Raw genomic sequence first — 12,237 nt, 5'->3', positions numbered from 1 at the left:
CCGAGACACTTGTCCTGTCAAAAGATGCTGCCGACGATTTATAAATGGAGACAGCGGGCCTAGGAACTAACAAGACCAAATCTCAGGTTCCAAGTTAGTTGCAAGATGAAAGGAATTATATGCGCAATTTCCTTCGTGGCCGCCGCATTCGGCGCAAATTTCAATCAGCCGGTCTTATGGGAGGACCTGGCTGACCTCGATATTTTCCGAGTGAATGACACTTTCTACTATTCCGCATCAACGATGCATTACTCTCCCGGTGCTCCTATCCTGCAGTCGTACGATCTAGTCAACTGGGAATTCGTCGGGCATTCTGTGCCTACATTGGACTGGGGCTCCATCTATAACCTCGACGGGGGTCAGGCCTACGTCAAAGGTATCTGGGCTTCGACCCTCAGATATCGTAAGAGCAATGGCTTGTGGTACTGGATTGGGTGCATTCAGTTCAGCACTACATATATCTACACTGCTCCTTCGGTGACAGGGCCCTGGACAAAGAGTAGTGTTATCAATACTTGTTACTACGATTGCAGCTTGCTCATCGACGATGATGATACAATGTATGTGGCGTACGGAGGGACTACCATCTCCGTCGCCCAGCTCTCTTCCAACGGGCTCGGCCAGGTGAAGACGCAGCAGGTCTTCAGTTCCACAATTGGAGCAATTGAGGGCTCGCGGTTCTACAAAATCAATGGCGAATACTATATTTTCAACACGCTCCCTGCCAATGCCGAGTATGTTCTCAAGGCGAGCAGCCCGTGGGGCCCATACACTCAGAAGCTACTCTTGAAGAACATTGCAACTCCTATTACCGGAGGTGGTGTGCCCCATCAGGTATGTAGCCCTCTATAATTAAGAGAGAATTGAGCTGACGAGATACAGGGCGGCATTGTCGATACTCCATCTGGGGACTGGTATTACATGGCCTTCGTCGACAGCTACCCTGGAGGCAGAGTCCCAGTTCTCGCTCCAATTACCTGGGGCTCCGACGGGTTCCCAGCAATAACTACAGTGAATGGAGGCTGGGGAACCCAGTACCCATACCCTTTGACCCCACATCCCCTGTCCTCCCCTACAGGAAAAGACACGTTCCAGGGCACCACGTTGGGCCCTCAATGGGAATGGAACCACAACCCAAACCCTAGTTACTACAGCGTAAACAACGGCCTAACACTGAAGACCGCCACCGTAACCACCAACTTCTACGCAGCCCGGAACACCCTCTCACATCGCATCCTAGGGCCAGACTCCACCGCAACGATCGAGCTGACAATCAGCAACATGAAGCCCGGAGACCGGAGCGGCCTCGCCATGCTCCGCGACTCCTCTGCATACGTCGCCGTCATCAACAACAGCGGCGTCTTCCGCGTAAGCATGGTCGCAGGTCTCACGATGGACTCCAACTGGAACACCCTATCAACGGGCTCCGAGGTTGCAGGGGTCAATCTCTCCGGGAGCCCGTCCAAGATCTGGCTGCGCGCATACGCCAACATCCAGCCCGGCAGCGGCAGGACGGCGGCATTCTACTACAGCACCGATGGCTCCAGCTTCCAGTCTATTGGGACACCGTACACGCTGAACAATACCTGKGAGTTCTTCATGGGCTATCGGTATGGTATCTTCAACTACGCTACTGTGTCGCTTGGTGGAAGTGTGCTGGTTAACTCTTTCGAGATGGAACGCGGTGCGCCGTCTTCGGGCGCAAGCACGACTACGGTCTCGCAGCCCAGTACCGTCACCACTGCTCCGACTGCCGGGGCTACTCAAACTAAATGGGGCCAGTGCGGTGGCAGCGGCTGGACGGGGCCTACCGCTTGTGCGAGTGGCTCGACATGCTCCTCAGCGAATCCGTGGTATTCCCAGTGTTTGTAGCGGGCCGCACAGTAACCAGGCATAATAGGTCTATTGTGTAGAGCAGGAATGGGTGCTGAAGTTGACTTTGCATTCTGCGCGTAGCTTCCAGAGATTATCTAGTGACCGACTTTCCACGAAGTGATTCTCTATCAATATGAAGTGCATTCCCTAGATATTTCCACCGGTACAATCTTTCGAACGGTATCAGTTGGGCATCATGTCACCTTCCATGAAGCCGGAAGACTTCAGCCTCGGGTTCCTCGGATTCCTCTCACTATTTGTGCAACTTTATTTCATCAGTAAAATTCTCCAATACCATAATGGAATAAGAAGAAAAGCATGTAATGAAAATGTCAGGAACCTCAATTATAATCACAATGACATCCAACTTAAGCAAAAGGATGCTTCATTTCGGCGAGTGAAAGGTATACTCATCATGGAAATCAAACAGCAGGGGAACTGGAAGAGGGGAGTATCATACCTAATTTACGAATATAAGCAGTGTTGATATTGAACTTGTTGTCCTTGTCTGTCTACCTTGTCATTGTGGGCTTTACTAGGGTTTATATAGCTGTAGCAGGGTAGCCCTATAACATGTGAAAGTTGTATAGTTCCGACGGTGTTGCTCGTATTTTCTCTCGGCATTACATAAACGGACCATAGTTTGTCTTAGGCTACAGTTCGATGTACCCCTGCCATGACTTGTGGGCCATGGACGACCCCTGCCCTCGTATGGTCTAGGCGATGTTGAGTCGCCGGTCCTAATTAATTGACTCAATCCCTCCATTGATAGGCGTTAACTAAAAAATTAACGTGGTTGGAGGACTTGGCGGTGGAACCACTGTGGGTGTCACCTCGTATTGCTCCATCGCGATACCAAATTTGGTCGGAGAGTGAGTCACCTCGTAACCAGCACTTAACTGCAATCAAGCAGGCAGATCAATACTAGCTACCAGTACATACGTGATACGTTACGCAGAAGTCCTGGAAATGCCATCATCTGCTGAGCAAATTTTCAGCATCTATGAGCTTGCCGAGCATATAATCCTGCAGCTGAATAATCCTGTGGAAATCATTCGCGCGCAGCGCGTATGCCGTAACTGGAGAGATGTTATCCAAACATCTTCGGCCCTCCAGGAGGCCTGCTGGTATCGATTCCCGAATACTAGGGATGCTCAAACGCGGTCGATCTCCAGTGAACAAACATGGAAGCTGAACCCTGCTTTCAACCGAATAGGCATCTCAATATCCAAAGATACAGCAAACCCTGGAGATCAAGAACAGGGGGGTTTCAGCTTAGAGGAAGACATCTATGACAAACCTGGGTCATGGACGACCATGCTAGCCACGCAGCCTCCCTGCCAGCGAGTGCTAGTTGAATGCTACGGAGACTATTGTGATGACGACAGAATGTAGAAATTCCTCTGGCCTTTGCTGCAATCTCTTAGACTGATTTATTGCTTAGATTCTATTTAATCGTATCCATGACAGGCTATCTCCTTATGGGCGACATCATGGCTGTTCTAGCAGAATGCCGGAATCGACAGGAATGCGGCCTAGATCGCTGGGGTGGAGTACGGCACTATACCGGCCAGTTTCTCCGATGGGATGAGAGTATATGGGAGGGCTATCACTGGCTAGCTCTTGACAGAATGCCAGATAATGTTTCAATTAAAGTTGCGATCGAGCTGCCTTGGGGACAAGGGGGGTGTCCTGGCTTTTCCCTTCGGCGCCTCTACGGCAGCGAACACTTTCTGCATGAAATGATCCTGCATAAGATGATAATCGAGCACGGGCAAGAATATCAGTGGAAGGATCATGGTCCATCGCTCGATCGATTCCGCCCTCTGAGCAAGACAAAGTACAAGGCAAATCTGCTGGTTGTAAAGGAGCATCAGGAGGGATATTTGTCGGTTTGCAGCAATGTCTTCCGCCTACTATCTGACGTGAAATAATTAATGACCTATTTACTTCACCATCCTATTACTCAAATCATTGAAGTTGGTATCGCCATATACACATTCCTGCCTTAATCTAATGCATATCCTACCCCAAGGTAGTCGATGACTGTCATTCTATAGCATTGTATCTAAATACGATCCGGCTTCGATATTGGCCCTTCTTGAATATACATGGTCTGGCCAGTAATATGGTAAATGGCACGGATATATTCCAGCGAAATTCAGCGAAATTCAGCATTTATATATATAGAGCATGACCTATACACCTAGATGGAGTGATCACATCCAACAGTGGCAAACACTACGCTTATGATCCAGAGATAATAGTTCCAATCCAACCGTATACTTCAAACTCATGATAAGCAAACGTAGTAGCTATTGCTCCAGCTCACAGTTCTTGTTTGTCACATCTGGATATCTGGATTTCCTCTGGCTGGAACTGGCATTGAATCACGTGAGCAACCGCCAGGAGGAAGCGTCAGCAGCGCTCTGCCTAGAATCGCCTAGATTATGGTTATTAACTTATCCCGTCTGCTATCAACGTCATTCCCTTTTTTCGTAGTCGTACCACTCTTCTTTCCTCGCTTGTAGATATTTCTATCGGAAACAGACTGTACCCAAAAATACGAATATTAAGATATAATTTTCGCCATGACAACGGCAGCAGTGTTCGGGTGTACAGGAGCAGTGGGCTCTCAAATTCTCGCTACACTTCTTGCCACAGACGCATTCTCACCCGTCAAAACAATCTCAAGGAGACTACCAAATGTCCAATCACCCAAGCTCGAAGCCATTAAAGAAGGTGACACTTCCAAGTGGGGCGGAATGATCTCCTCCTTCTCACCCAAGCCGTCAGTTGTCTTCAACGCAGTCGGCACCACCAGAGCGGCAGCGGGTGGACTCCAGAATCAGTGGAAGATTGACCACGACTTATGTATCGAGAACGCCCGAGCAGCAAAGGAGGCGGGAGTCAAGACGTACGTGTTCATTTCGGGTGCAGGCATTAGAGGCTTTCTTGCTCGTTACTTGCCCTATTCGAAGATGAAGATTGGCGTGGAAGATGCCATCAAGGAACTTGACTTTGAGCATGCTATTATCCTGAGGCCAGGTATGATTATCGGAAGGGAGAATCCCAAAGCTGCGCTCTTGGAGAATCTCGTGGGGAACATAAATAAGCTGGGACAGGGCGTCCAGGACAAGCTAGGTATGTCCAGCCTAATTGCTACTAACTGTTTTGATACACTGAACTGACTCGTGGTGTGCAGGTCAAGATCAAACCGTCATTGCCAGAGCAGCCGTAGCAGCTGCCCGTATGGCTGAAGAGGGAAAAGCACCGTCGAAATATTGGGTGGTGGAAATGGGCGATATTGTCAAACTAGGCAGAGATGAGTGGAAGGAGTAGCTCAACTTATGTATAAGTAGATATCTAAGTAGCCCTGTTATGGAACAATACATAGGGCCTGTCAACCGTTGTGACCACTACCGCCGCTATCGGTAAAAGAGCGGTAATTAGAACATCACGGCTGTCCAGGGGACAGTTGCTCTGGGATTAGGTGTAGTTCAAGGAAATATGCATGGAGTAAACCCCAATATTGTACACGGATAAAGGATATCCAGACCATATCTGCCGTCGTCTTATAGTTAGTTCGATGCTTGAAGTAGCAATTAAGCTCACATCCTTACAAAACAATTTCATAGGGAGAAGCACAGTTGAAATGCTAAGCAAGGATTTCGAGGATGGACCCTACGCAGATAGTCAGATCCCAGTAGCAACGACCTAGTAGATCTCTGCAGACCCAGCAACAGGATGAATTAGCAGCTGACTATTTCTCATTTATGGCCTGCATTGATCCATGAGATATCCCACTTTTCTCACCTGCGGCTGATGGTTACCGCCTGTCCATTCGAGTATATCGTTCCAAAACAGCTTTCATAGTAGATGCAGCAGTGGCCGAAGCGTAGTGCTGCCACTTCTTATTCTTATGACAGTCTGCATAATCACAGACGTATTGAACGATGAATATCAGACCTTGTATTTCAGCTCCTGATTTTATATGCTTCTGGCTCGCAGGTGGCCAAGCCGCAGGTATTGCAACGCCTATGAGCGCGGCTGAAGGGTGAAGATACATGAATCTCCACCACCTCTTCACCACCTGACAAAATGTCAGGGTTTGCATTAGTTTTAACTCAAAATACTGATAATTAATAGCATGTTAGGCCGCAAGCCACAGATTTTAACTCGCTGTTGTGAGACTTGTGAGCCACAAAGAGTTGTGGATGGATATTGGACAAGGCTCGACATTTGCATTGCATACAACCTCCACGGTGACGGTTCAACCACATAAGATGGTGGGAGGGCCACTATCTTGTGCCGCTGCACCTGGTTTGTCTTTCCAAGCGAGTTTGGCTGACGAGTTGTTTAGTATGCAGGAATTTAATCCATTCCATTTTACTACTCAGAATCAGGCACCAAGGAGAGCTGAGTACCTCATCCATATGCGCACAAATGTATGCCTAACGGACAAGGCTGAGCGGCCAACACTTTGTTAGTTTCTTTTTATTCTTGTATCCTTATTTATCGAACCAATACTATTGGTGGTCTAGCTAGCACCAGCATGTCACATCCCTGCATTAAAGCCAGTCTAATGGGAGAGCTGAGCTGCTCAACACTGTTAGTAAAATTCTTACATTGTTATTAGCGTAAATGCTGTATGTTTGTAGCCTAATTAGCGCTGGCATCTCAGCATACTGCATTAAAGCCAGCCTCCTACTGAACCGTCCATACGTATCCTAAAATTCGGACCTTGAACTCCTTGGTAGTTACCTTACTCAAACCCTTCTACGGATAAATTTCGCCAATCTGAGGATCGAGAACCAAGCGGTTATGAGACTGTTGATACCAGTTATCTCAGAACCACGATTCCTCACCAGGCACAACAAAGGCTCGCCCGCCTTCATCAGATCTGAAGCCACAAGTCATGGCGACATTGAATTGCATGGCTGCATCCTTGGAGAACCGCGGTGCCAATTTTTCTCACCTTCGCTTCGCTTGGCCAGGGGCATTGAGCTAATGAGCGGCTTTTGCAGAGCGCGGAAGCTGGCAATTTGGGGAAATTGACCTTTTGAAGGTATGCACTTTATAGCCTTATTGGAAATAGCTAATTGAGCCGATCAAATAGACCACAACTCTTCCGGAGATATGCTACTTGTATGGATGACACTTTCTAACTGGAATCTGAATAATATTGGGATTCTTGTCGCTCATAGAACAAACTTTGTCGTTCATCAGGTTTCTTGATGCGCGTTCATATCCACAGTCAGAACATGATCGTGCAAGGATTTTGCGGCACTTCGGCGTACCTCATTTCGTGATGAACGGTACATGCACTAAACTGAATGGGTATTTTGGATGCAGGGGAACCTATGACGAGGACAATAAGCTGCAAAACTATGGTGAATATCTCATTCTTCCCCCGTCTTTCCTTGAGAAGCCCCCTTTGAGAAAGCTAATCACAGCATTAGTTACATGGTTCCGTTGCTTGGTAAAGTTAATCGACGGTCAAAAAGCGACATATGGGCGAACTATTGGCTACAAATGGCATGAAATCGGTGTCTTCACCAGATGGGACAGCCCAAACTGTTGCAGGATATTGTGTGTTGATGCGCCAGAAGCGTTACGCCATGACCTGAAGACATCCCTTCAAAAGATGGCCCCGCTGGACTTGAAAGATCCGTTTTGCATGCATGTGCCGTTGATTGACGAGATAGTGAAGTTGTACGATCAGTCTGTATGGCGGATCCGGGATGCTGTTCGGGAAATTGAGAAGGTACATTTCATCATTCGGATGCCTCTGCTCGAGAGGCAATTATTGCGCTGACGAATCCTCCTTTATAATAGAGCAGAGTCGAAATAGGAGCGAATTTCGAGAACATGAACGAATTGTCTCGCCATGGAGTTCATGTCACAGAGGTCCTGGAGGCCATGGTTGGGACCTTTCTGAAGATACAGGAACAGCAGAGACGAGTTTACGTCTGTTTGCCAGCTGAAATCGACAAGACCTATCAAGAGCAGGCGCAGGAATATGTGAGCTTTCAGATGTTGATGATTCAAAATCTGCTATTGCGCTCAAAGTCGTTATATGAGCGACTGAAGACGGAGACCACCGTGGTAAGGCGCCTCATGGTCTCAAGTATCAAATGTGCATGGAATTTACCAGGGGTAGGCATTTAATAGAATCACTCAGCGTGACAGCTCGGTGATGAAGTCAATATCGATATTGACTATGGTATTCCTGCCAGCCACGTTCATCTCTGTACGTCAGCGTCTGCTTGTCTTCCTTCCAGCGACTATTTTTCTCATTCAATAGCTAGACCTTATTCAGCACCCCTTTCTTCAAAAACGATGATGGTCACTGGAAAGTGTCCGAGGACTTTTGGATATACTGGGCAGCGACCATTCCGATGACCTTCGTCATATTCGTTATTTGGGCATTATTCCCCTTTGCATTGAACGCGTGGAAGGCATTCAAGTGGAAGGCATTGAGAGGGAAGAGATATGAGATGCTGCAGCCCGTGTAGTGTTTAAGAAGGGCTTGTTTCATATTGGTTATGGCCCAGGTTGTTGTTTCTGGTGCAGATATTTGGATCGATCTCAACGATGGCCAGTGTGGCATGGGGTGTTGGTGACATGATGCATTGACTCATCATCAGATGCACAAACAGACAGCAAGACATTTGAAGAGCTGTCTTTTTCTTCTGCAGCTTGGTACATATTCATGCCAGCTATGGTGGCGTCATGGATGATGCGTAGGGATGCCTGGATCATAATTAGACGATGGACTAACCTCTTGTTGCTGGTATTCCCGAGTCCTTGTACGAATCAACAGGCTGCAGCCACCGTCGGCCCGCGACAGACTAGAAGAATACTGGCCTGGGTGAGTTGCTCGCCGACGATGCTCACAGTGCTGGAGATCAAACAAGCACTGATGATCAAACCTGGAAGCCTTTAATAGGAGAAGAAAGTGTCCGCTAGTCCGAACCTTAAGAGATTATGCGGACCAATTATCGAAATTGTTGATGGATATATTCGATTTGTACACTTCACAGTCAAGGAGTATGTAACGTGAGGTCTGGCTGGAATGTATCTGGCTAACGAGAGCAGATACTTGTTCAGTCCGTGCATAGACAGGCATATTAGTCTTACCCATGCAAACCTCGATCTTGCCATCTGCTGCACTACTTTCCTAACTCAAAGACATTACGATGTCGATATGCTGTCCGATGATGATGCTTCACCGGCCTCCTACTGGATGGGAGCTATAGACTGCATTATTTCGCAGTAACTGGCTGTGTGAGCTGGTCAAAAACTACTTGCAGTTGACACAGAACAAGCCACTGCCACTTGGGCTTGTACACTGCCTAAGGACGCTGATGGTCAAACGCAGCAATGGCGAGTTTGCAGCAGAACGGGATACTTTTTCAAAACTGCGTACTTGCAGCCTATCAAAACAGAGTATCCGGATCTATATCACTTTCTTGAAGGTATACCATTAATCCACCGCTTTGGCCAGAAGACTGGCTCCAGTAGGGGAGAAATGAAACAGTTTGGATCCACTGTTGTATCGGCGAAGATATACCGAGAACTGGGCTATTAGCGGTTTCGCCACTTCAATTGCTGCGCGGAAGTCGTCAATTGAAAACCGCAGCGTTCATGAGATTCCTCCTCTGCCGGCGCAGATCCGGAGAAGGTTTCTTGCTCGCGAAAACCTTTTGACGAGATAGGCGCCAAGGAGATTGTCCGGTGGCTCGGGATTACATGGAATGAACTGGTCGAGCTGACAAGAGATTGTAGGAGGAGCGCCTCTGTTGGGTCTCCGCTGCCCCTCCAGATCCTTCAATGGATATTCAGTGAGGGGCAGCGGCGTTTGCGACGCTATTCCGCTCGTCGTTAGTGAAGACTAATCATTAATTAAGGTGATTATTAGAATAAAGCGCATCTCCTGAAGCCATGCTTAAAAAAAGTACCAACGAGGCCAAATAATACAGCGTCATGGGATGATTGATGGGCAGTACACCGCAGTAGGTGTGATTAAAAGGCCACGGGGGCTGTTTGAAAACCGAGACTAAGACAAACCTAACGAGAGCCAGACCGGGGCATCCTTGCAGAAATCCTGCAGCCCGACCGCTTCAGCTCTGTAAGATTGAAGACCTTGCTGATCCGAATCGCTCGTATAAATTGTGGTGCCCCGTCCAGTATCTCTTCCACTCTCTCCATCCATTCATCCATCTTCTCATCCCTGGCAAACCTTAAAACACCATCTCCAACAATCATGTCTACAAACCCAGGCCAAGTCTCCCCACTCGCGGGAGTAACCCGCTACATCACCACCCACAACCCCTCCGGCCAAGCCATCGTCCACTCGGAGCAGCCTATCACCTGGGCCTCCTACCAGGACGGCGCGCTGGGTATGGGAGTCGCCTACACGACCTCCGAATTCCCCGCCAACCTAAACAACGACACCGACATTAAAGTCCACGAGCAACTGATGCAGAAGAATACCCTGGGGCTAGTGAACCCTGGCGGGACGGTGTGCCGGTTCGTCGATTTCGGACCCGGTGGAGAGCCATTCATGCATCGCACGCAGAGCCTGGACTACGGGATTGTCCTGCAGGGGGAAATTGAGATGATTCTCGATTCTGGGGAGAAGAAAACGTTGAAGACGGGGGATATTGCTGTGCAGCGGGGAACGAAGCATGCGTGGAGGAATCCGAGTGAGACGGAGTGGTCGCGGATGGTCTTTATTTTGCAGGATATTCAGCCAATAGTGGCCGGGGGGGTTGCGCTTGGGGAGGATGTGAGTGCGTCGGACGAGGTCAAGGCTAGTCGGGGTGATTGACCGGCGTGTCATGTCTTTTTCTAGATAGAATTGGAGATATAGTACATTATATACGATGAATGGCTACTGATCCTTCACCGTGATCACGACCTTTCCGAAATGCGCTCCGCTTGCCAGGAACTTGAATGCCTCCTTGGACTCCTCGAAGGGGAACACCCGGTTGACAACAGGGTGGATCTGGTGCTTCTCGTAGAACTGCACCATCTCCTCGAAGCGGTCCTTGGGACCGTTGATGATGCCCTTGATCGTGAGGTTCTTGCGCAGCGTGAGCACGTTCATGTTGAGAGTGTCGTTCGGATTGTGCTGCTTTCCAGATGTGTAGCCGATGCAGTCGATCAGTCCACCAAAGGCGACGCAGTCAAAGGTCTTGCTCAGGGTCTCCGAGCCGCCGGTCTCGAGGATGATGTCCGCTCCGTGGTTGTTCGTCACCCGCTTCACTTCCTCGTTCCAGTTGGGGTTCGTGCGGTAGTTGATGGTATAGTCAGCGCCGAGCTTCTTCGCTTGCTCCAGCTTCTCGTCAGACGAAGACGTGATAATCACTGGAAGTGTCAATCGCATGCCAAAAGCGCATAAGCATTACAAAACAAACCTTTCGCCCCGGATGCCTTCGCGATCTGCAGACCAGCAATCGACACCCCACCCGTCCCAAGCAGCAAGACATACTGGCCCTCTCCTCCATTCTGTCCCATTGGCCGCATGCCATTGATCGACATCCACGCCGTCACACTCGCAATGGGAAGCGTACTAGCCTCCTCGTGCGTCATATAACCGGGGGCCCGAACCAGAGCCTGCTCGGCGAACACACGATGTGTCGCCAACACTCCATCCATCGGCAAGCCCAGGCCGCGAGCCAATTCCTTCTCGGTCACTTGTCCGGTCTGGTGGTCCGGAAGGAAGGTCGACAGGACGCGATCGCCGACTTTCCATGCCGTTACACCCTCGCCTACCTGAGTGACCACACCGCTCATGTCGCTGCAGGGGACGACGACGGTTTCGATTCCCTCGGTTGATTTGTGGTGGCTGTACTCGCCCATCACGACTGAAGACCACAAACATTATTCAAAGCTCGGTACAGTTCAATCAAGCTACTCACCTTCGGTATCGCGATAATTCAACGAAACAGAATGGACCTCCACGAGGACTTCCCCTTGGCCGGGTGCAGGCATCGGGGCCTCGGCCTGTTGCAGGCTGTCAATTCCCTTCAGGTTACTCTTCCACTGCTTGATAGACGGTGCCATTTTGGCGACTGGAGCTCGCCCTTTGACGTTCAGGAAGTTCCGGAAGCTCAAAATTTATACAGTTGACGGTAAGAATTGCCGAGGGGTAATAATGCTGAAAAATGCGTCATTGTGGAGTCGCCCCGCAGTTGGAGCAACACGGCGTTTTTCTATACTCTGCGGTGTGACTTTGTCCCACGGCCGTTGACATGTCGATACTGGTGTCCTATGCGACTCAGAAAGATAGCTGGAGGATATACTGAGATTGGAGAATGGAGAAGATGCAGTCGTGATGCACGAGGCTGTGTG

General features: G+C 49.2%; 5 protein-coding genes across 5 annotated transcripts; 4 read left to right on the top strand and 1 right to left on the bottom strand.

The window, feature by feature from the left end:
* Nucleotides 1-105: 105 nt before the first annotated feature.
* Nucleotides 106-1,872, top strand: Asppvi_001554 (putative xylosidase/glycosyl hydrolase; the record flags this gene model as incomplete). Its single annotated transcript, XM_043297849.1, has 2 exons — nucleotides 106-834; nucleotides 883-1,872. The coding sequence occupies 2 exons, from the start codon at nucleotides 106-108 to the stop codon at nucleotides 1,870-1,872; spliced, it is 1,719 nt and encodes a 572-aa protein (XP_043153784.1).
* Nucleotides 1,873-4,466: 2,594 nt separating this feature from the next.
* Asppvi_001553 (uncharacterized protein) lies at nucleotides 4,467-5,217 on the top strand (the record flags this gene model as incomplete). Its single annotated transcript, XM_043297848.1, has 2 exons — nucleotides 4,467-5,019; nucleotides 5,081-5,217. 2 exons carry the CDS (start codon nucleotides 4,467-4,469, stop codon nucleotides 5,215-5,217), a joined length of 690 nt encoding a protein of 229 aa, XP_043153783.1.
* A 2,305-nt stretch (nucleotides 5,218-7,522) lies between these two features.
* Asppvi_001552 (uncharacterized protein) lies at nucleotides 7,523-8,038 on the top strand (the record flags this gene model as incomplete). The annotated part of the gene is made up of 3 exons (XM_043297847.1): nucleotides 7,523-7,642; nucleotides 7,714-7,983; nucleotides 8,033-8,038. The coding sequence occupies 3 exons, from the start codon at nucleotides 7,523-7,525 to the stop codon at nucleotides 8,036-8,038; spliced, it is 396 nt and encodes a 131-aa protein (XP_043153782.1).
* Nucleotides 8,039-10,144: 2,106 nt separating this feature from the next.
* On the top strand, nucleotides 10,145-10,711 carry Asppvi_001551 (cupin domain-containing protein; the record flags this gene model as incomplete). Its single annotated transcript, XM_043297846.1, has 1 exon — nucleotides 10,145-10,711. The coding sequence occupies one exon, from the start codon at nucleotides 10,145-10,147 to the stop codon at nucleotides 10,709-10,711; it is 567 nt and encodes a 188-aa protein (XP_043153781.1).
* Nucleotides 10,712-10,774: 63 nt separating this feature from the next.
* Asppvi_001550 (zinc-dependent alcohol dehydrogenase family protein) lies at nucleotides 10,775-11,949 on the bottom strand (the record flags this gene model as incomplete). Its single annotated transcript, XM_043297845.1, has 3 exons — nucleotides 10,775-11,250; nucleotides 11,301-11,750; nucleotides 11,805-11,949. 3 exons carry the CDS (start codon nucleotides 11,947-11,949, stop codon nucleotides 10,775-10,777), a joined length of 1,071 nt encoding a protein of 356 aa, XP_043153780.1.
* Between the last annotated feature and the right edge of the window lie 288 nt (nucleotides 11,950-12,237).

The sequence above is a fragment of the Aspergillus pseudoviridinutans genome, assembly GCF_018340605.1.
Source record: "Aspergillus pseudoviridinutans IFM 55266 DNA, scaffold_1, whole genome shotgun sequence".
Classification (NCBI taxonomy): domain Eukaryota; kingdom Fungi; phylum Ascomycota; class Eurotiomycetes; order Eurotiales; family Aspergillaceae; genus Aspergillus; species Aspergillus pseudoviridinutans.
The sequence above is the reverse complement of the archived record's forward strand: the minus strand, read 5'-3'. Positions and strand labels throughout refer to the sequence as shown.